Here is a 26,362-nt window from a genome sequence, read left to right as displayed (position 1 = left end):
CCATATCTATTTTCAGCCTTATCCCCTGCTCTTACCCGCTCTGTGACCTCGCCAACTTCCCAGCGGTCATTGAGGGGCCCGTTACGGCGTTAAGTCGCGCAGGGTGAGAGGCTTCCCCGCATCAGTCGCATCATTTCCACTTCCCACACTGACATCCTTGTTTGCGTTTCAGATAGACAGGTTGCCTGCTCGGCACTTGTCACCTGCTTTTTGTGAGTCTCGTCTCTGATTCCCGGAATGTTTATGTACGTGGCTGATTTCTGTGCACTGTTCCATTCAGATCATTTCATAGGTCGACATTCATAGATTCAGAGACAAAGGTTCCTCGCTACACATGTAGTACCTTCGAGAGGTTTGTGCTAGTTCGCTAGTCTATACATTATTGTACAGCCAGTCTGCTCGTGTAGTTATTATGTATATTCTGCAATAAAATACATTTTGCCACCCAAACTGAGCAGTCCGAGTGAAACCCATCGAGCTCCATGGCATGATCCACGACAAAAACCTCGCGGTCTATCGTGCTCTACCGCCCTCTATCCTGCGTCTACCAGAATCCGAACATGTCTAGCTAAAGGCAGGTCCATGATGAATAGATCCTGTCAAATGATCTATTCGTGTCTCCTGGGAGACCGAATAGACCGAAATAGCTAGGTTTAGCCAGATGCGGCCTTGCTGATGTTTGCCCATGCTCAAGTGACGGGTACACGTATACATATTTATGGCAGTATTCGCCTGTACAGCAGCATTACTAGAAGGGCCATCCCATTGGGCCAAAATTGGCGAGAAGGGGTTCGTGGGCCTCATGAGGTACAGCCCCAGGAATTACAACTGTATTGACAGTTCGGGGCTCGCGGCAGGCATAATGCACGATGCTCTCCATAGCCACGAGCTTTGTGTCCGGTGTCGCGGCCACCCGCAGCTATTTCAGTATCGTGATCGCATAACTGTCGGACCAGTCATGTAGAATCTGCTTGAGGAGGAATACACTCGCTCCTTTCACGGGTTGCGGCGTATAGAAGTCGTGACCTAAGGAAGGATTAAAATCAGGCAGAAAGTGACAGACAGCGGATGGAGGGAAAGATTACCTTGCAACTTGACTCTCCCGGACCGAACAGCTTCGGGAAGCTCCTTAGCCCAAATCATTGAATATTGGTTAGTGTTATGAATTAATTGCTTCACACATTGCTAGACTGCACACACCCCATTTGCCTGTGCGGTGACGGTGTCACGGTCCTGAACAACAATCTTCAGGGACGGATACGACTTTGCAAGCGCGAGAGGGACGGCGCCGACTCCGGCTCCAACATCGACCACCACATCTTCCACTCCGAGAATTTCCCAGTCAAAGCCTGTGAGTGATGTTCCATGAGCATCGAGTATAAAAATGACGGGAAGAAAATATGCTCGAGGCATACCACGATCAAGAGCAGCCGCTGCAGGCTGCATCGCAGCCACTCCCTGCATAGCAATTCCAAAACGCTGAAGACGCATTTCTTGGTCTGGCTGTTCGATCCAGACCCAGAAAGGGACATTCGAACCTATGGTACGAGCCAGCGGCGCATCAGTGGGATCCCCGGAAAAGCGAGTCTTTGGATCACGAAGAGTCGTGACGGCGGAGGTTGCTCCCATCCATCCCTCGTCCAGGCTAATTGTGAGGACGTCAAACCCGAGAAAATATGGAGTATGCTGAAATACAACATACATATGCTCAATGAAAGCGACAAACCCGGAGGTGCCTACGTGCCTGTCCCGGGGTCTACAATGTTCCTTCATCAGCTATATTTCTACTAAAAACATCGAAAAAGATGGAACACACCTAGCGAGAGGTTCATCAACAGACTTCCCTTTGTGTCAAGCATTGCCGATATACGAGTGTTTGCAAAGACATCCGGCTCCCTTCCCGAAACATGTAGTACGTGGAGAGGTTGCGATGTAAACGAGCTGTGCATGCGTGAGTAAATATTAACTGAGAGCATAGTAAAAGGGGTCTTACCGTTCTTTTTGGGGTCTAGTTGATTCCTCTTCGCTATCTCAACTACATGAGTACCCTTCGTAGGGTATCGGCCAGTATTTCTGGAGAAGCTACAACAAGGAAACACGTACATTTCGTCCCGCCTCCCGCAGGATCTCGACAGTGTTCGTCTCGAGGAGAGCCCCAAGAGCAATCGCTTTGTAGTGCTTCAAAGTACCGCGATGTCAGAGTAAGAAGTGTAGTGAAAACATATGCATGCACACCGGATGCGATATGAGAGACGGACCGGCGGAGGTTCCAGGAGAGCTGCTATCTGATACGCAGACGCAGTCACGATATTTATGGCTTGAGCAACAGTGGGGTCCATGCGGAATGCTTCGGACCCAGGAGTGAATGCGGAATCAATGCTGGGAACTTCAACACTCCGTGCAGCACAACTGGCCTCTATAGTAGCCACTGACTCTGCGATGAGCTTAGAAAGTCGGGAAAGTGTGGATGTAGCCATATTGATTGAGAGAGGTTGACGCAAATAGAGCGACAGGCAAGATCTCAATTAAGAGGTAGTTATCCGCAGGAGTGAGCTCCGTTTCGTTGCGGCTGATGGCCATCAGCTGAGTTGTATATAGATCCGTTCTGAACTAGAGGCTAATTTGATAGACCCTCGTTTCACAGTTCACATCACCTTACGATAATCTGGAACAGAAGACCCTACGGAGGCAGGTCGTACATCGGTCAGCGCTGAAGTGACAGATGAATGACCACGGATACACCAATCATTTACTGAGACTTTGACAAACGGGCTAAACGGATATCAGCTGATCTGGAGGAAGCGAAAATTTGATGACCATCCGCGTCTCGCACTACCTCGTTGTTCCCATACAAACCCTGCAGTAAGCATACCTTGGGGAAATCGGTTTCCTCAATCACTGTCGAAGTCTCCGTGGCGCCCTTTTGCATCAAGTCGCAAAGCTAGACCGCAATCAACGCCTGTGTTGGAACCACAGCTACCTATGAACGAGGGTTCATGTGTACACAAGTAACATTCTGCCACACGAACAATACATTTAGCCATGGCAAACACTAGCTGCACTGGTACATACTGGTAAACATACACAAGAAATAGTTCAACGACTGCGAGCTGCCTTCGCCGCCAGTCTTTCCGATCGTCTCCTCGGCGTTCCATTAGTACTGCCCGCAGAACCTCCACTTCCTGGCTGACAAACTTTCACAGGCTGGCTCGCCAGAGAATCGTCCACTTCCTGCGTGCGTGTCATCCTATCGAACGAATCTGGCCCTCTCTTCATATGGACGTTCCGCCCGAGACGGAGACGAACTCCAATAATCACGATAACTCGCGCCCGAGCTCACGCATGAGTGAACGGCACGACCGTAGCCCATATTCCTCACATTCCCAGTGCTACCCTTGATCCAGTTTGTATGTACTCGTTCCGCCGCAATCCCTACTGCCATTACCATCTTTTTTTCCTCTCCCTCTTCCTCGCGCGTCATATACCCCAACTACTTCGTCTCGTATGTAACCAGCGGTCGACCATCTGAGCCGACACTGTAGGTGAGTTTGCGCCAGCGGACGTAGACGGGGCGCGAGATCGCGATGACGCCTTTCACGAGTATATAGAAGATGGTGCCTCTGAAGATGCAGAAGATCAGAATCTCTATGATGTCCATGATAGTCAGGGTCTGTAGCGAAAGGGGAGGAAGGGGGGGATGTGGAAGGGTTGATTGGAGAGTGTGGATACTGAGGGAGAACCGCCGTCGGTAGAAGGTGGTTGAGTATGCTCGATGTTCACCTCGGGCTACTATGGTGAGGCTGTCGGTACAGTCGATTCGAATTCCGTTTTGGAGACAGTCGAGGTTTTGGTACGAGCTATTTGAACCATGGAGTGGAATTAGAATTCACCTCCGAAAGACAAGAACTCGAACTTCATATACTCAGCGGACGTTAGCCGTGTGTGCGCTATATATAAGAACACCTGTGGCGTGGCGAAGAAGTGACGCATGAGACCTACAGGACTAGACCGCTGGCTCTGAAGCCGCGAGTACCTCAAGAATTCCTGCCCTTATATCACGACTATGACCAGCTATGGTGTGAGTTGCAATTGGAAACAAGTCGACACAGTATCCGGACGGTCAAGGTGCGGTCAAGTTCAAGTTGAAGAAATGGCCAAATTAAGATCAGTTGGTACTTCAAGTTACTCTACCAATGATAAGGAGCCAACATCGAGCCCAGGAGCAAGGGTACCGTGGTACCAATCAAGCATTTGTCGCGTGACAGTACTATTAACCTCGAGATCCATGCAAGAGACGAGAGGGAACATCAAAGTTAAGTTCGACGTGTCCGACGCGGTGGTTCGTGGCTTGAGTGTAACACGTGGGACACGTGGGCTTGTTCGCACGACGAAAACAGCGCACGGACAGCTTGATCGTTCTTTCTTGTTCGTGCTTCGCTCCACCATCATGCTCTTTCTGCCACAAATGCTCAGTTTTCTCATTGCCCGCCCTCGATGTATTTCGTTCCTTTGAGTCATGCCTCTTTAGTGGTGTACTTGGTCGCCATGAATTTAGTTACGGGCGTCATCAGCTCTCTATGGCATATCGGTTCCGTGGAAGTGAGGCCTCCTCACTTCTCCTCACCTCCACCTCGCTGCGCAGAAGCTCAGGCTTCTTTACCTTCATATCGGCTTTGGAAACATGCGCCATATTCATGCCTATGCGCGTAGTCGAGCCTCTATCTCAACTCTTCGCTTTCATCGGTGCTCTCTTTGCTGGTCGTGAAAAAATATCCTATAGGAGGAAGGCCTACATGCTTTCGGTGTCTGTGGGTCCACTACCTGCGAGGCGTTGGGATCAGAAGTTTTGGGTCTTCTATGAAACATCATCCCACTCGTGCTGCCTGCCTTATGTCTAATTTCTCTGTTCTTCGCTATCCTACGCCACTCTTGGAGAGAGCCGAGGGACTGCACTGACTTCCCTCCTGGTACGATCTTTATTCTCTGTGCTCGGTTTTTGCGGAACATCGGTTTCCTGCTGTATGATACTTCATGTTCACCGCTCTTTTATTTTGTGCAACCGTGCTTCTCTGCGTTGTATGTCTGTCTGTCTGTTCGGCCTCGTAATGTTTGGATAAAGGCATCCAAGTGTTTCAGGATTGCATGTCGCCCCATACCGAGACTGTCACCATGCTCTTTGTGGCTGTACTTTCATCTCGACGTGTCTCTCTCCATCAGAATTCTTACACCTTCTATTAAAGTCTATCTCAATCTCTCCTACCTTGTGGTCAGCCTCATTGCTCTTCGTGTTCCTGCTTTCCCATTTCTGGGCGAAAGAGACAAAATGATGACGCCTCTAGGTTCGCCTCCTATTCATCTTTGTCCCCTCCTCTCGGACTTCAAGACAAGAAGCCCACACTCACGTTCGTGCGATATCCTCGAAGGGACATCTCATGCGTTATCTGTTTTCTCGTTCGAGTCAAAGGCATATCGATGGCATGCTTCTCTGCGTGAGAGCGCGCCACTCAGCGTGGCGGCGAGGCTTGCTTTCAGGAGCAAAGGGAGTGGCTCACCCCCACCTAGCGGATACTTATAAGGTCGCAGCACGTCCAACAAGCAACCTTTGTGGTCGCCATCTGCTTCCCCACCGAACGGTCACAACGACCCAGTTCATTCCTCTCGAATATTTGCTTCCATTATACACCCGCTATCTACCCTTCATCGCATCATGGAGTGGTCGGGGTACATATTCTGGTACAGTGTATTATGCGCCATCTGTTTCGTAGTCCTCAGTCTCTGCGTCAATCGCGACCGCGAGAAGCTCACGTTTACGCGTCGACCTGGCGGAGACGAGTCAATGGTCTACGAACATACCAGAGAGGGGAGGACGATCTCTGTGTCTACTTCTTCAGTCAATAGAGGGATGGTTTCGGCGATGGGGGCGGGGAATGGGAGTCAGGATGCTAGGGAGAGGCAGAGGCGGTATATTGAGGACCATAGGATGTATGAGTTGGAGGATGCGACGAGTGGGAGGAGGAAGGGGAGGAGGTCGACGACGGTGGGTTGAGGCCGATGAATGTGAGTATCACCACCATGATCGTCTCCCATATTTCAATGGTTGTGAGCTGCGTTTGACTATGTACATACCACAGGTTACTTCGTTGTGGACATCATTGTTTCAACAAGGAGCTGACGGTCTCTAAACCAGAGCAGAGAGTACGTTGACATTTGTTTTTCTGTTCATCGAGGCTAGGATTACTGATGATTATGTGGCGTCTACTGCACAGGTTCGTGACCTCCTGCATCCTTTTGACGCTCTCCGAATCTCGACATCTTGCGTCTAAACAATGTTTTTCTTCCTCGAATGCTCCTTGTCCTCTTCACCCTGATGTTGGCGCCTTCAGCGTCCGCTCGTGCCCATCCTTTATCCATGCCTTCCATTCTGACTTCGTATAAATTCATTCCTCTATCGTTGCCTCTCCGCACCATGTAGCCCATTGTATACCAACAGAGTTGTTAGCTGTGTGACACGATGTCGGATACCAACTCTCACCCGGATGTCTTGGATCCGGACTCGGAAAGTATAATCCCCTGTTCCCCCAATCCTTCGAGCTATCGTATCCTCCCCTTCCTTGTGATCGTTCGCTATATAATCCGCGCATGAGGAATTCGTCTTGAATTCGTCCATGATACGCTGAGAAACACCTGAAAACCTGCTTATTGCCTCACATGCCCATCCCGACTCTCGTCACCGACGGCATTGTCTCGTGGGCCACACCGTATGCGCGCCCGCCACATGCGCCTAATCGGGCAGCGGACCGACCGGAATATCACATGGAAAGTGGGGATCCGGGGCAATCTCCCGCGCGTGATTGGCCTGAGCGTGTATAAGACCTCCTCCCTCCAGTTCCTTTACCTGTGTTCCCTCTTCTCTCCACACCGCCGCTTTCGTTCTTGCTTTTATTCCAGACAATTCATTAAGAAAGAGATGGCTCAGGTTATTGTTGTCGGCGGTGGTCTCGCTGGTCTTTCGGCAGCTCACACTCTGCTTGAGAGGGGCGCGAGTGTACTCTTGCTCGACAAGCAGGGGTTCGTACGAATTCTAGAGCTTAGTTTCGCTTGGATGGAGGCTGACTGGACGGGTTTTAATGTAGTTTTATGGGTGGTAACTCAACAAAAGCGACCTCTGGTATCAACGGTGCCGGTACACAAACACAGCAGGAGGCCGGAATTCCGGACAATGCGAAGATCTTCTTCGAGGATACGAAGAAATCTGTGCGTATTAGCCAACTATTTGACAACTTGTATGTGTGCTGAGGATGAGGATAGGCTCGCGAACTTGCTCGTGATGACCTCATCACAGTGCTCACTGGGCGCTCTGGTGACGCCGTCAACTGGCTCCAGGACAAGTTCGGCCTCGATCTCTCCAAGGTGGCCCGTCTCGGTGGCCATAGTCAGCCTCGTACCCACCGTGGTAATGCTCAGTTCCCAGGAATGGTACGTTTCTTTCATCCATCCACTTCGACTGCTCTCCGTCCTCTGCGCCCTTCCGCTCCTCATTATACCCACGCTGACCGACGAACCGACGGCGCACCGCTTTCCGTAACGCAGGTGATCACATACGCCCAAATGGAGCGCCTCGAGGACCTCGCCATCTCTACCCCCGACCGTGTCAAAATCGTGAAGAAAGCCCGCGTAACGAAGCTCATCAAAGACTCTGACGGTTCCGTCGTCGGCGTCGAGTACGAACACAAGAACAAGACCGAAACTGCTCACGGACCCGTCGTCCTCGCCACGGGAGGCTACGCCGCCGACTTCACCTCCGATTCGCTTCTTAAGAAGTACAGGCCAGAATACTACGACCTTCCTACCACGAACGGTGACCATTGTACTGGTGATGGACATAAGCTTGCTTTGGGTATCGGTGCGAGTGCGATTGACTTGGAGAAGGTGCAGGTGCATCCGACGGGTCTCGTGGATCCCAATGAGCCGGATGCGAAGGTCAAGTTCTTGGCGGCAGAGGCGTTGAGAGGTGTCGGTGGGTTGTTGTTGGATAATGAGGGCAAGCGGTTCGTCGATGAGCTTCAGCACCGAGACTTCGTTACCGGTAAGATGTGGGAGAATGGCAAGGTATGTGTCCTTTAAAGGTGCCCATTGTTTCTCTTTGCCAGCCGACTCATGTCTTGTCGTGCAGTACCCCATTCGACTCGTTCTTAACGGACAGGCGTCGAAGGAGATCGAGTGGCACTGCAAGCACTACGTCGGCCGTGGCTTGATGAAGAAGTTCGACAGCGGTGAGGCTCTCGCAAAGGAGATGGGCCTCACGCCCGCGCAGCTCAAGAAGACTTTTGACGACTACAACGCCGTCGTACGCGCGAAGAAGGATCCATTCGGCAAGAAAGTGCGTCATGCTCATCTTCCTCTCATGAGCCTAGCACATACTGACCGTAACTCCGTTTCCCCAGTTCTTCTCCTCCGGCGAATGGTCCATGACCGACTACTTCAACGTCGCCATCATGACTCCCGTACTGCACTATACCATGGGCGGCCTCGAGATCGACGCCGAGTCGCGTGTCGTCTCGAAGGAGGGCAAGCCAATCCCTGGACTGTTCGCTGCTGGTGAGGTCGCGGGTGGTGTGCACGGCGCGAACAGGCTGGGAGGCTCGTCGCTGCTGGGGTGTGTCGTTTTCGGACGGGTGTCGGGTGACTCGGCGGCTTCGTATCTGTTGCAGTCGTATGCGTCGGGTAAGGCTGCGTCGAGATTGGCGGCTATTAGTGGGCATGTCGAGGGCAAGGTACGAATTTTTCGCTCGTCATTACTTCTTCCTTTGCCTTCACATGCTGACTTTCGTCTTTCGCTCTTTCAGCCTGCGACTGCCTCCGCCTCAGAAGAGAAGAACACATCCTCTGCCGCCGCCTCATCATCGTCATCGTCATCGTCAACAAAAGCGTTCACTCTCGAAGACGTCGCCAAGCACAACAAGAAGGATGATGTCTGGGTTGTGGTGAACGGCCAAGTCCTCGACGTTACGTCCTTCTTGCCCGACCATCCGGGAGGAGAGAAGGCGATTCTGTTATATGCTGGTCGGGACGCAACGGAGGAGTTCAATATGTTGCACGACCCGAAAGTTATCCCCAGGTATGCGGCAGACTCGGTCATCGGGGACTTGAAGAAGTAGGCTCAGTTCGAAGTGGGTGCGAACTTTGTGTGTGGCGACGTGGCGGTGGCGAGCGGGATCGTTTTATTGGATTTGTTTCTTTTCTCCTGCGGTTTCTTTCCCATCTCATGCTATCCGCTATTCGGGCTTTCCGACCATTTGTTCTGACTATCTTTTATCATCTCTGTTTTCGTCGTTTTGTGTGGCTCCCGACTCGCTCATATGCGTACGGTCGGGTGTTGTACAATGTAACTTTATTATACATATCATTCTTGTATTCATTCGTCGGCTCAACGTGCGCTCATGACGGGTGTGGGGTGTAGGATGCAAGCCTGAGATCCCGTGTTCGCGTTGACTTTCGGTCGAGGTGAGATGGAGATCAGGTTGTTCAACGAGGTCTAGGGTCAGAGGGCTGACTGGGAAGCCTAATCGGCCTTGAGGGCGCAACTTCCCCTGCTCTGGTCGTCTTTCCTCTTTGTCGTGGTGGGTCAGATCATCTGCCAGGCTGTGCCGTCTCCTGTGTTGAGTCGGTCATGAACCTCGAAGGAGCTTTGTTGTGAAACAAGACTTCGATTTGCCGTATCCGCACCGCGGCATGTTGTGAGCCCAGCAGTCTTTTTCGTCCTGTATTTTTCCTGTAATTTGTGCATTCTGCGCATATGAACGGTGTAACAGTCCGAACACAAATATCTCATCGCTGTCAACCTGCATACATCCAATCCCCAGATCCCCAAATACAAAGGTCTATTATGCGGGCTCTTCTATACATCCAGCCGTGGAGGTCAGATCCACCAAGCGTGCCATCAAAGCTCCCACAGGAACAGGACCATATGGATCGTAGTCATCATCATCCTCCAGCAACTTGAAATATTCCGCAGCGAGTTCAAGCTCTAAGCAATAACATTACTTGGGTCCCAATATTCCACTTTGCACCTATCTACCGTTCAAACATTCACTCCCCGCCTGTATATGCGCCGACTTTAAATGGGATTAAATAAATACAAGCCTACAAACAGACCCAACCTCCTCTCCTTCACATGCGTTCTCGCTGCGTTCGAAGCTGACGCTTCTCGTGTCGGGTTGTGTGCGCAATGCCGAGTAGGCAGGCTATGGTTGAAGGACGTGATATCCAGGCATAAGTTAGATTAGGTGGGTCAAACTAGGCTGTCGATCCCACGTCTTGTATCAGTGTTCGCAAAGACCACTCATAAGGAGAGCACTCACAGTATTCTTCGTATCCGTAGCTGAAAGGGTTATGCTATCGACCAGAGGAAGAAGCAACGTCGGTCTAAATAAATAGCAAGGATCCTGAGCCGCTTCGTTCGAAAGGTAGGTGAGCGCGAACTTACAGCACTACCAAAGCCGTACGATCGCCTACTCCAACATATCCCAGTCAGAGTCGACAGATCCCACTAACGTGTCACCAGACATCGACGTTCCAGGCTCTGACCCCACTAAAGTCCCGACAGACATCGACGTTCCAGCGTCGGACCCCACCAACGTCTCACCCGAGATGGAGGTCGACGCCGCAGATGGCGACTCGGTAACAGTTGAACCGTAGCTCATGCTTAGATCAGACCCATCTGTATCCCTCTGACTGTCCGCCCTGATAGCCCTCCCACCTCTCGCACTGTTGCTCCCGGCTCGCATATCAGGTTCCTGGGCTACCCCATCGGCGGCTAACAACGTCGGCACGGGCGCGTTCGGGGCGTTCTCCCGCACCCCGTATGTTGCTACTTCGAAAGAAATGTACTCGGCGCCGTTGGGGTCGTAGAGATAGATGGTTCTGGTGTGCTGGATTCGAGTATTGTCGATGGCGCATAGCAGAACCAAAAAGCCGAATACGTAGAGGACGCAGGACCAGAGCTCGCAGAGTGAAGTCAGCAAGGGCATGGGGAGTGTATGTGAAGGCGGCAAGAGATGCGGATGAAGGACGTCGTATGGCACGGAGTGTCGAAACCTGTTAGAGGGAGTCTAATACAGCACCCTTTCACTCTTGTAATCTGGTCCTTCTTCCGCTACCGAGGCCTGCAGACCACCATGAGTACGCCACGCTCCCACGACCAGAAGCACGAAAATACACGCTATCGCTTCATCTCTGACTCCTTTGTGAAGGTATGCTGAGAGGCCAGACTACTTGCAGTACTTGAGAGTGACCACGTATTCCCATCACCTAGGCAGACGCAGAGGGGAGAATGGAAGACCGTGCAGGAGGGAGACGCGTGCAAAGTCTGCTGCTTTTAATGTTGGGGAGACCGTGCCACGATAGGGGTTATTTACAAGCCACGTATCAAAGGACCAGATAGCGGGACGTCTAGAAAAGCAGAGTCAAGGGTGACATATGCGGTTCGCGGGAGGGACAGAAGCCTCGAGATCAGGGAGCATACAGACGGTCCCGCCGAGCAGCCATGAACGGTCTGGGCATGAACCCTCTAAGTGAAGCTGCACTTGTAGATGGAGAAGGTAGAGTCTGAGGAATACCATGATAAAAGGGACCGAAATCAGAACCGTCAAAGTACACCTCAGAAGCAACTTGAGGACCCACGCGTCTTCAACCACGCCAAAATGGAACCAAACAGTAAATGTGGACCCACACGCCAGCATTCACGTGGCCAACACGTTCCCTATCGTCACTTTTCCCAAGTCTCGTTTTCAAGGATCGCCCTCGTTCGCATTCGCATTGCTCCTGCTTCCATTGACGCCAGAATGTGGGGGAGGCGGGACGAGTCCAGAGCCAAAGCACACTAGCACGAGTATCAACGGCAAGAATCATGAGCTTTTCGGGACCGCCAGCGTTTCTACTAGGATATAGAGATCATACTGCACTGTGTGGAGAGAGAACCTTGCTTTAAGCGTTGACAGAGACGACGGTCGCGGCACTGCGGGGATGTTTCCAAAAAATGTTCGAAATTAAAGAACCTTCCGAGGCGCGGGAGCAATACCACGTGTAAGTAGAGCTGGCATGGGTGGCGAGGTGGCCCTCTGGCTTTGCTTTCGAGTTTCCGACCCCTCCATAACGGCTTTCTATCCTCTGTTCGTACGGATCACCTCGGTGAAGTGTTTTTTCAGCACAAATTTGTTCTATCCTTCTTGCATCAGTCGGTTTCGTTGCTTTCGTACATTCCTAGACGGAGGCTGAGACTGGTAAACAAGTAAACCGGCTCTTCGTTCGTGAAGCGCTGGCACAGAAATCCGAAACACATCATGGGAAAGCATCTTTATTATTTTCTGCTTGTGGTGCATTATATTCTCTGGCATATATTCTCTGTAATAACTTGGACTTTGGGATGCCTGTTTCGCAGACCCCCAGTCTTGTTTACGGGTCCGCACTGAGGATCATCGTTCTTAGCCCATCGCATGTCACATAGGATCCTCCACCCGCGTTGAGGTATAAAGCTTTTAGCAAGTCTCAATCTTTTCGAAGGCTACTCTTTTCTCTGACCATGAACTCTGTCGCTAGTCCCGAGAAATACACCGACTGCAGCCTTTCAGTCGACTGCCAGCCTCACCCAGTCTATCCTCTCCTTATCCAAACTCTGTCATGTAGCCTCATTCATCCCATCAAAGGATGCCTTGCTCAAATGATCGGGTGGTTGCTAGATAGAGACATGCTGCATGGATGCCCGTTACCCGGTCTTATATCTGCTAAACGCTCGGAGGAGCAGGACTTGCATGATGCCTACTTCGAAGTGTTCGACAAGTACAGAAGTGTCAGGGATTTCTTGGTCGATGATAAATGGCAGAAGGGCTCAGGAGTCTGGGGTAGAGAAATTAATGACGGAGTTATGGTACTCTTTATTGGAGAAGTCGCAGTTTCGGGCAGCTCTGATGGCTACAAGGTGCGCCGGTTCCTTATATTCCACATCCCAGTGAACGCGTGACTGATTCATGATGCTGTTCCCATTTGCTCTTCAGGATCCGACCTCCCGAGCGATCGCGACCATGCTTTTGCGAAACTTGCTTCGATCCAAACATATTGCCTCATCCGGCGCGCAATACATGTTTTCATGGTCCTGGCCCAGCAACGCAGGGAAAAACTCCAGTCCCTGCACCCGACGAATTAGTCTCCTCAGATCTGTCGGTTTCCGTCGCGTAGGACGCACGGCCGTTTTCGCCTTCGCCACATCTCCCACCCATCCCTCACGCTACATCTCCGCTCGAGACGATATTGACAACCCCCCTCCCCCTGACTGTCCGGTTGTATCGAAAGATGGTGTTCTTACCTATGGCAGGCCCGACGATCTCGAACCAATAGGCGCGGAATACGACTCTCGTTTCTTCCCTGTGCATTATTACCTTCAGACCGCTCTTGAAGAACAAATACCTCTCATCATCCTCGGTTTTCATCGTTCTAAGCCTTCCATCATTCACGATAGAGACTATCGCGGATTCACACCCTTACTCGTGGCCGTTCAACAGCCTTCTGTCGCAGCAGTCAGAGTTCTGCTTTCTCTCGGCGCGAGTAGGGATATCGATAGGAGGGACAACGTGGCGTTCATGAGCGCCAGGGAGCTGTGCGGCCGCCTCTTGAATAAGCGGAAGGAAAAGGATGATGCTGAGTTCGGGGTGTTTAGAGGATTTGACGAGAAATTCTTAAGGATCAAGTGGTTGATGAAGAAGGCATTGGGGGAAGCCGTGGGCATGGGTGGGGGAACGGAGGAGGAATATGTTAGGAAGAGGAGGTGGGGATGTACGTGTGGCGAGTGTGCGGAGGGATGGTTCAGCGAGCGGATGGGAGTTTGGATGTTTGGTAGACCCTTTCTACGTCCACTCCCTCGATATTTGATGCTGATTATTGTGGGATTTGCGTCACAGACCGTTGTTCCGTGATCATAGATCGCATCCCTCACATTCCGGACGCTCTCTTGACGGCGCCTCGTAACCGCCATACGCAGAGCGCCTCGGAATCGTCCTTCAAGTTTACTCCTATAAAGGATCAAGACGTTGACCCATCCCTCTGTTTTCTCCCCTCCCACATTCGTACCCGTCTTACCCCTCCTCTATATAAAGGCTGGCGCGCCACATTTTGGCTTATCCACTCCTTCCTACGCCACACGCTTTTCCAAGACGCTCCGACCGTCTCGAACCTTCGTGAACATCTGAAAACCAAACTCAAGACCGTTGGTACCAAGTCCAAGACTCGAGAAAATTGTAAGCTCACGCCTGGTATGAGTTTCACGGTCGGCGTAGAAGAACTCGAAGCAGTCGACTTTTATCTCTCGAACGGCGGTCTCCTCGACTTTTCCATCGACTACATTTTTCAAATAAGCAGCATGTCGACCTACACGCTCAACACGACCCATCCATCTCTCATCCCTCTCCGTCTCCACGACCGCACCTTGAACCTCGTCCGGCTCTTGGGCCTCAGTCTGTCGTTGGAAAGCCCGGACTCTGGGTTTGGTAGGAAGATCAGGAAATGCGCATTGGATGAGGAGCTGGAGATGGCGAGGGATTGGTGCTGTCCGGGGTATTCGAAGGAGATGTTGAAGTGGGGACCGCACGAGATTGGGGTGGAAGAGAGGGCTATGTTTAGATTGGAGAGGTTTTCGGATGAGAGTGGAGGTGGTGGCGTTGGCTCGTTATATAGTTCGGGTGGTGTGCAGAATGATAGATATGGGAACGGAGTGGAGGCAGATGAAGTTCCAAAACAGAAGGAGGGGATAAAGAAGAATGAAAGTGGGAAGTATGCAAAGAGATTTGCGTTGGCAATTGGGCGAGAATGAGAAGTTCCGTATATTATGTTAATCGGGGGGTTCACTAATTTGTACGTTACGCGATCTTGGATGGCACGCAATATTCTGCTTGAACCATACGGCAGGTAGCACGACGGATGAGGATCAGAAAGAAATGAGATCGGAAATAAATATTCCTGATAGCGTCAAGAAGCTGAAGAGCGGTGGTATTTGGGCGGTATCGACATATTCCTGCTCTACGATGAGTTTCCCTGCCGAGGTTATTTGTTAGTATTCAGTTCGATCCACTACGCGTATTTATCTTCGTCTATGTCGTCGAAAATCCAGTGCTTCGTGATCTCAGCCCGTTCCGCCGCTGACGTGGCTGCCGCCAACGCAGCCTCTTTCAGCTCCTTGGTGCGGGCCATGGCCTCCTCATAGTCCTCTGTGGGAACCCACCCCTCCTCCCCGCATCCAATCATGCTCCGGACCGCCTCCATGGTCTCGTCTGTTCCTTCCTGTACTTTCCCCAACCTCTTTGTCTCCCGAACATCCTCAGCGTCGAACACAATTGGACACTGCGCACCTCCGCCTGTAAGCGCTTCCCAGCGCTCCACTGATTCAATCAAGTCCACCTTCAGCTCGAGAGTCTCGCCGTCCCACAAGCTACTGGCGTGATCGAAAAGGCGGCGGCGGAGCACGCCCATATGGCTTATTAATGCCTTGTGGTGGAGCTCGCTGCATTCCTCCGTGGCCTTGACGTAGTGGTAGTGGACGAGGCGGCGATGGTAGAGACCCTTCGCTGGAAGGCGCTCGGCTTCGTCTAAGTCGTCCAGATTCTTCGGTAGCGCAGGCTGCGTCATAGACTCCGAAACGGGGTCGCCATAGTTCTGGAGGCGTTGGGGTATACCCGCCAGGAGAAACATGGGTAGGATCGAGGCATGCTGCCAGTCGAGCAGGCCAGTCACTTGCCAGCTGGAGTCGGGCGACCTTGAAACGATGATATTGCTCGGGTGGAGGTCTGGATGGCGGATACGGAAATGACGGAGAGTTGGGTCATTGGGAACGTGTGAAGATGCAATGAGGAGATAACGCTTAAGGTTTTCGATGTGATCCAGCGGAGACTGCTTTTTGTACTAGTAAGTCTCCCTCCTGATGCGCTCCAAAGGCAACAACGGCTCGCCGAACTGCTCCAGATACGCCAGTTCTTTGTGAGCTGCGTTTACGAGCGTTTCTTCGGCCGTAATATCTGAAGTTGTCTACTCGTTGAGGGCGTTAATGCAATAAAAGGGTAGAGAGCAGCGTACGTGGTCCTCGATTGACGTCAATCAGTGATCTCCTGCCAAACCACAGAGGTAATCTTACATCAGGACCGACGCAGAAACGCTCGTTTTCTACTAGCAGGATGCCCGAGATGCCATCCCGCTTCTCCATGTCGTGTGTGTAGTACAGGCTTCCGCCAGCCGGTAAAGAAACCGACATCATCTTGGACTCGAGTCCAGCAAGTTGATGTAAAACTGAAGCGATATCCCGATCCCCAAGGTCAGCCCATACGTCGCTTAATTTGGTGCCTCGGACGAACTCCATGAAGGTGTACTCGGTTCCTGCGACATTGTCCGGCACAGGGGAGTACCCGTACACCTCGGGAATAGGAAGCCCAAAGGAACGAAGGAAGGCCATAGTGGCTGCTTCACTAGCGACAGCGTAGTATTTGGGAACCGTGATCGGGTATGGGATACGTGCTACCATCTGGAAGCCGTCGCGCATGGTGATCAGAAAGATACGGTTGAATCCACCCTCGGCCAGCTTTTCTAAGTTGTGAACATCATTGGGACTTCGATTGACCGACTCCGCTGCAAGTCGGCATAGCCCATCGACGTTAAAAACACGTTTGCGCTCTGCGTGGCGAAGAGCATCGTTGTAGCTGAGAACGTTTGATTAGTGGTCGGATATATGGGCAGAAGAAAGCAGGTATGAAACTTGCATCCATCGCCCAGATGTGTAGTTGAAAAGGTCGTTACGAGAATGGACTGCGGTTGAACAAGCGCGACGTGGCTGAAAACGGGTCGGCGGGGCGGAGATAGATCTCGAAGAAGCAAGAGATGAAGAATTCAATGACCAGCAGGAGCATCGTAGAGACGATAAGACTGGAGCTGTCGGTAGGCTGAAGAATACAGTCCTCAGGCTCGCGCTGCCTACACAACATATGCATGTCGACGACGAGTCAGATGTATGTTCAAGCTGGCGGGCCACAACTTGAGCAGGATTAAACGAAGTTCCTGTTGGATAAATCAAAGCAAAAAAACAAATAGACACATATCGAGAAATCAAATCCTAGTGTGGACGTCTGCCAATGTAGTTGTGCCCAGAATTTATGAGATGCCTGCTCGAAAGGAGGTGACAGTCGTTGGCAAGATTCGAACCTATTCGAACGCGGCGCTTTTCTCAACAAGCGCCGCCCACGTGGAGATAGGATAAGATAAGATAAGCTGCACATACTCAGCTTTGAAGCGCTGTGGCGATCATCGATCTTCGCTCCCTCCTCCTGGTTCTTATGAACAAGCTCTTCGGTTACAGCTCATCATCTACGGTAGCGCGTCTGTAAGCCCTTATATCTCTTCATATATCGCTCGAACTAAGTTTTGTTACACAGATATATTGTGAACAGTTATTCGTATTTGTTCAAGTGACTCGACCGCGATCTCCGCTTCCTTCGACAACCGACAAGCACACGACCATCTGTATTCATACCAAGGGCTTAGACCTCTAACCTACCCGCCAAATATATCTCCTACTCAACGTAATCCCAGGGTCAGGGCTATCATGACATCTACGCCCATTCCCCTTCCAACGCAGGGAGCCCTCACCGAGGCCCAATCTGTCGAAGCCAAACGCACGCGCATTATCCTTGTCGGGCTCGGGTAAGTTAAAATATACTTATGCTAGAAATCTTCAACCCTGAGGCTGTATTCTTACTGGGTCGATGGGGTCCGGAACGTAGTGGTGCGACTTGTTCGGGAAAGACAACGCTGGCGAAGCATCTCAGGAGTATATTGCCCGATAGCTTCATCATTCATCAGGACGTGAGTAATTTTGTCGAGATGTGTCTGTGAGCGTCAATTCAACTGATTGAGACTGTGCTCTTCAATTCTGATGTCGCAGGACTTTGCACCAGTTAGTCTTTCCGTCGCTCTCCAGAGATTGCGCCACCCATTTAGGATTCTCTCGTCTTGCGCCGTGAACCAACATACTCCGATAGCACTCCTCAACTCTTCCAATCCACCCAACTCTCGGCCAAGACTGGGACTCCGCACCAACCGCAATAGACTATCCCCGCTTGCGCTCCTTCCTCGCCACAGTTAAACTCACAGCATCCGTACCCGCAGACCACAAGTCCCACGATCATCTCAATGAGCAGAAACAGTTCGAAGTGAGCGGAGAGATGAGGCAGAAGTGGAAGAAATTGTTTGCAGAGCTACATGAGAAGGTTGCAAAGAGCAGTGGGGACAAAGGTGTGGGAGAGAAGGTCGTGTGGGGCTTGGTGGATGGGTTTCTGCTCTACTGGGATGACGTACGTAAATTCTATCTCATTCACGCTTCCAGCCTGCAGGGATGTTGACGGATGTAACGTGGACAGGAAGTCGCTGCGTCATTAGACGCAAAGTTCTTCCTTCGTGTTCCTTACGCTGCGCTGAAGACACGGAGAGAGAACCGTTCGGGGTACTACACCGCAGGTGAATGCTTGCTTCGCTTTCTCTGCAAGATTTCTTTTATTATATCCTCTTTTATCATGTCTCTAAATCTCTATCACACCCTTTTCACTCTTCTTTCCTGGCGAAGCGAACCCTGACCTGACCGATCTCTCTTTTTCTCCGCCGCTCCCCTGAACCCATTCCAACTCGTCAACATCGAATTACGGGGAGATCAATCCGCTGCCACAGAAAACACATTCTGGAAGGACCCGCCTGGCTATTTCGACGAATTGGTTTACCCAGCCTATGTCGATGCCCATAAGAAGATATTCGAGGTGCGTACTCCGTTACTCCCATGCCTTCGACATACCGCTCTCCTGCGAGCCTTTCACACCGTCCACAATACCTCCTTTTTTATTGTGGTTTTTGTTAACATCATGATCGGTGATATGTGGTTTACCCCTACAGAACGGAGACGTGGAACACGGGAAAGCCATCATGCCGGGTCTACAGCTCATCGAACCACTAGGCCGCGACATGGGAGACATAGTAGAAGAATGTTGCCGTTCCCTGGTGGGACTGTTGGAGAGCGTCGCTCCTCAACCCGACGTCGCTTCATAACAGATCTACAGCATGGGAAGACTCCGGGATCGAAGCTGTACTTAGATGAGTAGATGAATTCATTAGACGGAACCTGGCCCATCTGCATCCAGAGAAGAATGGAGGGCCAAGGACGATGACGTGTACTATTAGAAGTTCTCTGCATACAATGGCTAACATGTCTATCTGCATGGCGGCGCCAACCGCTGCAAGTACCTTCGACTAGTGAAAAGTGAAGAAATTGTCAGGGAGCAAAACTATACAGACATCCACTAGGTATGGAACACTGGAGTTCTCGAGAAAACACATGACATACCATGAGCCTGGATTGAACAGGCAACCTCCAGAACTTCAGTCTGTTGCTCTCCCAGCTGAGCTATCACGGCGATAACGGGGGTCGCCGACGGTATTTGTATAGGGTCTGAATGCGTCTTTCGTCCTTTTTTTTTTTTTTTTTTTTTTTTTTCTTTTGCCTGAGTCGATACTTACCCTCATCGAGATCCGACCTTGACATCCCAACAACATCCTGCTCACTACCATTTATACCCCTCCATAGTAAGTACTCCTTCTGACCATTGAACATAGACATTGGGCGGATCCACGACAGAACTTACTGTACTTTTTCGACCAAAGGTTCATCAAGAATTTACGTCACCCATCAGTTTCGCCCGGGTCACGGTTCAGAAGCCGTGCGTGAGCGTGACGGGACCCGTAAATAGTTCAGAAAACAACGTAGGCGCTTGCGAAAATGATTATTTTGCGCAAGCGCCTGCCGAGGTCACTGTTCGCTCACCCTGCGTTATGCGTGAGGTCACGCAGTATTTTGTTCGGTTCATCAACGCGGATAACGCGTGACGAACCTTTGGTCGAAAAAGTACAGTAGTAGGTACGTACTGAGTGACGACAAGACGTACTTATATCAAACAGGCATGGTCCGCTGGCACCTCACGCCCTCAACAGCCCTCAACGCAGGCTGGTGCCCAAACATCAAACAACAAACCTCGGCCTACCTCGAGGGATGACGGTCTACAGAGTGCCACTCGAAGGATTAGAGAAAACGAACATGACAGTTCCCTTTCGCTTTCGCCACACTCCTCCAGCTTCGGAGTCCACAACGGATCATACTGTAATGGGGTAGTTTAAACTTGGAAGTGGCGTAAGCATAAGATCATCAAGAGACTTCTTCATTACGGATTCCACAAACGAGTCGAGATTCGTAGTACACCAGTGTGGGCACTACATGGTCACGTCTGTAGGATAAGACATGCAGGTCCAGAATAATATAATTAGCCCGCAATCTAAGTAAGCAGTCTCCAAAGGCTCACCTTTACACTTCGCAATACGCGTTTCAGCACCACTGGCACAACAAGTGAGTCCCACGGGGAATTATCTGGTGTGTATTGATAATCCCCGCGCCTCCCACCATTGAACGGTGATGTCTGCGCAATCCCTGAATAATCTACCCACTGGGTCGAAACAAATAGTTTCAAATACCCCACTTCCACCTTTTGACCCTGTCGTACGCGGTACCCTCGTGGATCTCCACTGCCACCCTGTGCATAACCGATTGTAAGCGAGTCTTGAGCGAGCACACAATGGTCGACATGTCCATCTCTGGCTGCGCCTGGTTGATGGTAAGATCCTGTGGGGAAGTAGAATTAGTGCGACCACAATCAGAAAAGATTAGTTTTGTTTCTCAATAGGAAATTACCGACGTACTTATGCTGAGGTCGAGCATATCAAAATAGAACAGAGCCGCATAAAGAGGTCTAGTGTCCTTGTTGACGATCTTGAACCCATACGCTCTCTTTTTCCCATCGTCATCCAAACCCAGCCTACACTTCTCTCCAATGAGGTCGTTCTTATCGTCCTTTGGTATCATTTTGCAGTCTCCCTGTAGTTCATAGCACTCCAAGAAGACACGCTCCTTTCCCTTTTCAAAGAAATAGCTGGAAGGGGGTTGTCGACGGAGATACGTAAAGAAGTCGGCGGCGCCGGATATTACGATGATGAAGTCGGGATTGACAACGGTGTCGGAATCGGCACCGACAACGAGGTCGGAGTCGGCATTAACAACGCGCCTTGCAGTCTTCTCGAGCTCGAAGCAAACTGGGTTAAGAAGGCGCATCGTCTTGTCCTCTGGGCCTGGATTTTCGTGGTGCTCGAATGCAATCATGTTGTCATGATTCTTGACCAGTGTCAGCATATCCTGGTCTCCTGGAGGAGTATGAATGTTGGCGAGGATGTTTTTGTATTGTCCAAGGCGCATGCTCTGTACAACCTTTGCGATGTACGAGAGCTCGGCTGGAATGCCCAGATGAAAGTCGTGGCCAGGGCCTACTTGAGTCTGTCTCCCCCACGCTTCCGGCGGGGTGCCAGGGGTGGAATCATGGGACCATGTATAGATGAGTTTGGCTTTGTAGTTGGTCGTGGATTGGACGACGAATTTTCCAAGTATTGAGCTTGTATCGCGACTCCGAGCCGTATGGACGTCAAATTCGGCCCCCACATAGATTCCGTACGCTTCTCCAGCGGATAGCTGATATGTCGTGGTTCGCGTTAACGCATAACCACTGCCAGATGGTTTCTGAGAGATTGATCTGGGGAAGATATGGAGGTGTTATCTAAAGTAACAAATAAAATGCCGATCAGCGTGCTTACCCAACATTGACGGGATACGCATATAATGGGTTCGATTTCTTGTGGATGACGCCGGGATCGTCTACAATCATCACTGCGGTAGAGTTGACCGCGGTAGAAATGACCACAGACTCGACAGTGGCCTTGCAAATGAACGGACGCTCGGCGGATTCGTCGTGGTCACCATGAATGGCATATTTATCGTCCTCCCGTACGTCATCGTCATCGAAGGTGAACTGACACGTATCCGGGATCAGCGTGAGCTTGTAGAAGTCGTCTTCGGGATTGGGAGTTATGGTGGTGAATATATTCCTATCCCTGTTAAAGCCTTCGCACTGCGGGTGCTGACTATACAAGTTGGGACTTATCAGCGTCTACACGTCACTAGTTTTATCATAACGCAAATTGAAATCTTACTCAGGAATATCTGGAAGGTCTTCGATGAGCCTCCTGTACGTGAGCTGGTCCGTATCAAGGCGTTGAAGAGCTCTGAGCAACTCCGTTGTGAATTTCCCACCTGCGATGGCCTCGCTGCTGGACTGCTGCGCACTGCAGGCTGCCAATAAGACATGTGAAAACGTCCCGAGAAGTGTGTCCTCGGCTAATTTTGTATGTTTTCCACTGACACTTGCCTTCTGAGTGGCGCGGGTACCAGCGGTGAAATGGGCCATAGAGGTATTCTTCCAATCTGGAGCAAACTCCACACTGCGCATGGTCAATTTCTCCTGGTCTCCGCCCGGGACCTTTCGTGTTCCCGATCCAGAATGGCAACAGTCCAGAACGACAGTCTAATAACGAGAGTCTTTCAGAACCCGGAAGCCAGTAGGTGAAAGTGGAAGCACAAACGATATTATTCCCTTTAGCCTTGGAAATACTGTTCAAGTGTTCGGCAAGAACGATGTCTAGAATCCCACGTGTTTCTCCGTTCCTCGACAGGAAGTCATACGGACACAACATCTCTATCATGACCTTTGATGACTCCTCTCCAGCTGGCACTCTTGTTCCGTGGCCTGCGAAGTAAATGAGGATAGGGTTATTGTATTCGATGCCTCGGTTATTGGCTACATGATAGAGCTCTTTTATGATACTGTCGTGGGTTGCTTCCCTATTGCGTAGCATCTTGATGCGTGCTTCTGGAACATTCATGCTGAGCAAGAACGCCTTCATCTTCCTAACATCCGCGCAAGCTCCGGGTAACGGTTTGATGCTGCCGCTTGGGTTCTGGTACGTATGGACCCCAATGATGAGAGCAAACATGTTTGCGAATACTTTTGGACTTGAAGCAATTATACCTAGGTGAATTCCGATTCATAAAATGTGGGAGCGAGCTCACGCTTGAGGTCCAGGAGACGTGCTATACGCACTATGCCACAAATGTAAGACAAACATATATAATAAGAGAGTGAACGCAGATATCTCACGAAATTGCTTCTTCGTCGCATGTGCACTCTTCAGGGATGTCGGTTCCAGATTGAGACATAAGCGACATTTTTGAACAAAGATATTCAATGTATGAAGCGGGTAGGCAGCTACAGCTTGGTTACTGGGGATTTGAAGAAAAGTTCTGATGAGATGTAAACGTACATAGGCCAGGTTTTATATGCGCTGCGGTATTGTATTAGACCCACGATGTGGAAGATAACCGTTACGTCTTTGTCAAGATCCGAGCTTGGTGGAGTATAGAGGGTTATTTTTAACGAGGGAGCATTTAAACATCGATGATTGTGAAGTAGTTGAGGACGATTTAGTCGATAAGAAAGAAGATACAGGGTGATAGATCCAATAATGGTAATAATCATAAATTCGGCAACATTCAAGGCACGTCATGCGACGAGCTCTATATATGCCATGCTCTGTATATACCAAAGAGACGGTATGAGTTTCCAATATTGATCCACGCATGGAGGATGGCGCAAGGTAGTGCGGGCTGTTATCGCAGTACATTGCGCACATGACAGAAATGGCAGGAGGGATTCATATAGAGTCAGTTCCCATACTACTGTCTCAATAAATGCTAATAACTTGCGCTGGCAATGCTCATGCCAGATCCATACATGGCATATCCAGTTGTCCCGAGAACTGTGAAAATTTCCAAAAAAAAAAAGAACTTCATAACTCCGCAGCTCAGGTACTAGCAAGCCGCCCTGTGAAGGAAATTCGCTGCACCAAACTGTGAAATGAGAGCCCCTTGGAATGATGTCTAAGTATCCCTGAGACCGAAGACCGCTGCCATTTCAATAGAGCGAACGATCTCGCGAGGAATGGAGGAATTGTCGTCGATGATCATGAAGTCTCCGTACAGGATTTTACATGGGCGCAATAGGCCATTGAATAACGAGCAAATAACGAGCATGTGAACCTCGACAGATTCAATAATATACGTGTCAGAACAGAACCCAGCGCGGAGGATCCTCTGGAGTTGAGCGTGTCGTAGGTAGACAAATGGTATCGCAATCGGTTGCCAATTTGAGAGTAGGATGATATCAGGTCATCACGGACTCGATTGTAGGCCTAAGTTGAAAGTGGCGTATGATGAGCGCTGTGCATGATTAAGTCACAGTTGAGACACAAAATACCAATTGTTGATTTTACGGAGCGTCGAGTGATAACAGCTCATTCCAACTCATTGTGTGTAACAGCACGGATACGGAATACGTATGTGGACATATCCTCAAGTTTAAGACATGGGAATACCGTCATTGGTTTGGAGTAGCAGTAGTGCCGATTGTACTGGTAATGGTGATCAGTAGACGACGACAAGGATGACAGGGGTCAAAAACTTCTACCTGGCCACAAGCCCCAGAGCACGGCAAGCTCGAGCCTTCAATATCACCATCGCCACACCCTGCTATGTATTCCTGGACATTCTTCCCCCTCTCCAATGATCTCTTCTATCTCATGGTACTGACTGCTAAACCAGCCGTCTGCTTCCAACCATGGCCTGGTCTGTTTGGAAGTACGGATGATCGTGGGAATTGCCTGAGAGGACGGAGAGACGGACGGAGAACAAAGCGGGCTGGAGGTGAAGGAGGTAGTACGGATGGAAGTAGGGTGTTCTTCGAGAGGTGGGGTGTTCATCCCAGGCTCAAGTCGGAGATTAGGAGAGACTGGGTGGACATATCGACGTAGACCTTTCCGAAGTGGAATGGGAACATTCAATACAAACGGAAGACATATAATCGAGTGTTGCCGTCTAGTTGAAATCTACCCCAGGATGACTGACAATAGAGGCGGGATAGGTGAGAGCGAGAGGCAAGCGAAGAGACTGTGTCAGAGGCAAGCGAAGCGAGAGGCAAGCGAAGAGACTGTGTCGAAGTCGATATCGGTGGCGCTTAGCTCCGCGATCGATGGACGAGAGTCGGAGGTGGATGAAGCAGGGGAAGGTTATATCGACATGACATCGGGAGTAGGATCAGTGAGACAAGGTAAAAAAATGGACAGCAATCGGGGTTATGGGTATGATAATTTGATCGGAGCGTATTCACAGTCATCATTGAGTCTGAATAAAGTTATTTTTCAGCTAACTTTGCCCCGCCAAAAAAATTAACGATTGTTACTTCTACTTTTCCCACACTTGGGGAAAGTAACATCTCTTACTTCTCTCTCGCGTTAGTCTGATTGAGACGGTTAAGCTTGCGCAACTTTACCACCCGTACGACTTATGGTGCTGTTCACTTAATCACCGCATAAAGCGAACAGTCCGGGGAGAACCCGATATAGGCGAGCCATTTCGCCCTCGTTTTCTTATCTGTCTTGTAAAAATGCTCCTTTTGATAAGGGGAAGAGATTCCCCAGAACTACCCTATTACTAGTATCATGTGACTAGTATTACTAATAGGACTATTAATATGTCATATGCTTTGTCCCGCGCGGGACTGTCCATATGCCCGGGTCATGTCAGGCACAATATGCCATATCGCCCGACCCATCTTTACTTATGACATATCCTTGGCCTGCGTCATGGGCCAGCCTCCATGCGATATCTCATGTTCACTCGCCGATCCGTTCCTAGATGGCATAACACATGGCATTATGATCTGTTGGCGATCTTCCATATCGCCTGAAGCGCCTACGATCACATATGAGACTTCCCCGTTGCTGTTTAGGGATCTTGCTCGCTCTTCTCCTTCATCTATCTTCCCCATCGTCCTGCCCGTCCTGCACTGCACCTATGTTCGGTGTCCCTCTGGTGTGTCGGTAACGGGTCGGCTAAACCGTCCGCCCTCGACGGCGGTGTAAATGTCATGCTGTTTTTCAAATTATTGTTTGGCTTTTTGGTTGACCTGTTTGGGTTAGTCGTCTGCGTTGCTCCATCCATCTCGTCCGACGAGCTTTCTCTCTTCGCTCTCCCCTTTTTCCTTGAGGCCTCACATTCTCTTATCTGCCTGCCTCCATGCCTCCCGAGCCTCCGCCCACTCCCCTCCAACCTCCCCTCCCGCCCACTCCCCTCCAACCCACTGTCCTCCAACCCACTCCCCTCCAACCTGACTCTTCCTCTCGCGTTGTTCCTCCCCTGCAAACCGCCTCTGGCTTGATTATTGAGTCGAATCAACTGCCTGACAACTCAAAGCGGCCCAGTGCTCCGAGGGTCAGATGCAAGCTACAGGATGCGGCGGGTACG

At 50.6% G+C, this 26,362-nt stretch overlaps 8 protein-coding genes and 1 non-coding gene across 9 annotated transcripts; 4 read left to right on the top strand and 5 right to left on the bottom strand.

Annotated features, from left to right (window-relative positions):
• Positions 1 to 919: 919 nt before the first annotated feature.
• STEHIDRAFT_116156 (S-adenosyl-L-methionine-dependent methyltransferase) lies at positions 920 to 2,477 on the bottom strand (the record flags this gene model as incomplete). Its single annotated transcript, XM_007310883.1, has 9 exons — positions 920 to 1,026; positions 1,086 to 1,128; positions 1,201 to 1,349; positions 1,416 to 1,686; positions 1,727 to 1,756; positions 1,841 to 1,941; positions 1,994 to 2,048; positions 2,104 to 2,178; positions 2,259 to 2,477. 9 exons carry the CDS (start codon positions 2,475 to 2,477, stop codon positions 920 to 922), a joined length of 1,050 nt encoding a protein of 349 aa, XP_007310945.1.
• A 2,100-nt stretch (positions 2,478 to 4,577) lies between these two features.
• On the top strand, positions 4,578 to 6,046 carry STEHIDRAFT_163210 (uncharacterized protein; the record flags this gene model as incomplete). Its single annotated transcript, XM_007310882.1, has 2 exons — positions 4,578 to 4,743; positions 5,766 to 6,046. The coding sequence occupies 2 exons, from the start codon at positions 4,578 to 4,580 to the stop codon at positions 6,044 to 6,046; spliced, it is 447 nt and encodes a 148-aa protein (XP_007310944.1).
• An 859-nt stretch (positions 6,047 to 6,905) lies between these two features.
• Positions 6,906 to 9,437, top strand: STEHIDRAFT_150834 (Flavocytochrome c). Its single transcript, XM_007310881.1, has 7 exons — positions 6,906 to 7,068; positions 7,134 to 7,254; positions 7,309 to 7,476; positions 7,591 to 8,109; positions 8,174 to 8,380; positions 8,445 to 8,774; positions 8,847 to 9,437. Exons 1-7 carry the CDS (start codon positions 6,968 to 6,970, stop codon positions 9,156 to 9,158), a joined length of 1,758 nt encoding a protein of 585 aa, XP_007310943.1. The 5' UTR covers positions 6,906 to 6,967; the 3' UTR covers positions 9,159 to 9,437.
• Positions 9,438 to 10,511: 1,074 nt separating this feature from the next.
• On the bottom strand, positions 10,512 to 11,030 carry STEHIDRAFT_163208 (uncharacterized protein; the record flags this gene model as incomplete). Its single annotated transcript, XM_007310880.1, has 1 exon — positions 10,512 to 11,030. One exon carries the CDS (start codon positions 11,028 to 11,030, stop codon positions 10,512 to 10,514), a length of 519 nt encoding a protein of 172 aa, XP_007310942.1.
• A 1,715-nt stretch (positions 11,031 to 12,745) lies between these two features.
• Positions 12,746 to 14,860, top strand: STEHIDRAFT_172939 (uncharacterized protein; the record flags this gene model as incomplete). The annotated part of the gene is made up of 3 exons (XM_007310879.1): positions 12,746 to 12,976; positions 13,053 to 13,827; positions 13,953 to 14,860. The coding sequence occupies 3 exons, from the start codon at positions 12,746 to 12,748 to the stop codon at positions 14,858 to 14,860; spliced, it is 1,914 nt and encodes a 637-aa protein (XP_007310941.1).
• A 257-nt stretch (positions 14,861 to 15,117) lies between these two features.
• Positions 15,118 to 16,576, bottom strand: STEHIDRAFT_116152 (uncharacterized protein; the record flags this gene model as incomplete). Its single annotated transcript, XM_007310878.1, has 2 exons — positions 15,118 to 15,830; positions 16,117 to 16,576. 2 exons carry the CDS (start codon positions 16,574 to 16,576, stop codon positions 15,118 to 15,120), a joined length of 1,173 nt encoding a protein of 390 aa, XP_007310940.1.
• A 974-nt stretch (positions 16,577 to 17,550) lies between these two features.
• On the top strand, positions 17,551 to 19,259 carry STEHIDRAFT_87907 (P-loop containing nucleoside triphosphate hydrolase protein). The gene is made up of 7 exons (XM_007310877.1): positions 17,551 to 17,730; positions 17,811 to 17,892; positions 17,972 to 17,983; positions 18,069 to 18,380; positions 18,447 to 18,543; positions 18,751 to 18,836; positions 18,970 to 19,259. The coding sequence occupies exons 1-7, from the start codon at positions 17,633 to 17,635 to the stop codon at positions 19,120 to 19,122; spliced, it is 840 nt and encodes a 279-aa protein (XP_007310939.1). The 5' UTR covers positions 17,551 to 17,632; the 3' UTR covers positions 19,123 to 19,259.
• A 155-nt stretch (positions 19,260 to 19,414) lies between these two features.
• On the bottom strand, positions 19,415 to 19,487 carry STEHIDRAFT_t292. The gene has a single exon. It is a non-coding gene; the product is annotated as a tRNA-Phe (tRNA).
• Positions 19,488 to 20,345: 858 nt separating this feature from the next.
• STEHIDRAFT_116150 (uncharacterized protein) lies at positions 20,346 to 23,230 on the bottom strand (the record flags this gene model as incomplete). The annotated part of the gene is made up of 8 exons (XM_007310876.1): positions 20,346 to 20,351; positions 20,427 to 20,743; positions 20,821 to 21,701; positions 21,763 to 22,089; positions 22,159 to 22,529; positions 22,588 to 23,017; positions 23,075 to 23,104; positions 23,163 to 23,230. 8 exons carry the CDS (start codon positions 23,228 to 23,230, stop codon positions 20,346 to 20,348), a joined length of 2,430 nt encoding a protein of 809 aa, XP_007310938.1.
• Between the last annotated feature and the right edge of the window lie 3,132 nt (positions 23,231 to 26,362).

The sequence above is a fragment of the Stereum hirsutum genome (genome assembly GCF_000264905.1).
Source record: "Stereum hirsutum FP-91666 SS1 unplaced genomic scaffold STEHIscaffold_22, whole genome shotgun sequence".
In the NCBI taxonomy this organism is placed as follows: domain Eukaryota; kingdom Fungi; phylum Basidiomycota; class Agaricomycetes; order Russulales; family Stereaceae; genus Stereum; species Stereum hirsutum.
The sequence above is the reverse complement of the archived record's forward strand: the minus strand, read 5'-3'. Positions and strand labels throughout refer to the sequence as shown.

Excerpts from the sequence above, each read along its gene's own strand:
- STEHIDRAFT_150834 (XM_007310881.1), top strand. The coding sequence starts at position 6,968 with ATGGCTCAGGTTATTGTTGTCGGCGGTGGTCTCGCTGGTCTTTCGGCA. Across the intron at positions 7,255-7,308 it reads TCGAGGATACGAAGAAATCT|GCTCGCGAACTTGCTCGTGA; the intron begins GTGCGTATTAGC and ends GGATGAGGATAG. Across the intron at positions 8,775-8,846 it reads GTGGGCATGTCGAGGGCAAG|CCTGCGACTGCCTCCGCCTC; the intron begins GTACGAATTTTT and ends TCGCTCTTTCAG.
- STEHIDRAFT_87907 (XM_007310877.1), top strand. The coding sequence starts at position 17,633 with ATGACATCTACGCCCATTCCCCTTCCAACGCAGGGAGCCCTCACCGAG. Across the intron at positions 18,544-18,750 it reads TTCGGGGTACTACACCGCAG|AAAACACATTCTGGAAGGAC; the intron begins GTGAATGCTTGC and ends CCGCTGCCACAG. Across the intron at positions 18,837-18,969 it reads CCCATAAGAAGATATTCGAG|AACGGAGACGTGGAACACGG; the intron begins GTGCGTACTCCG and ends TTACCCCTACAG.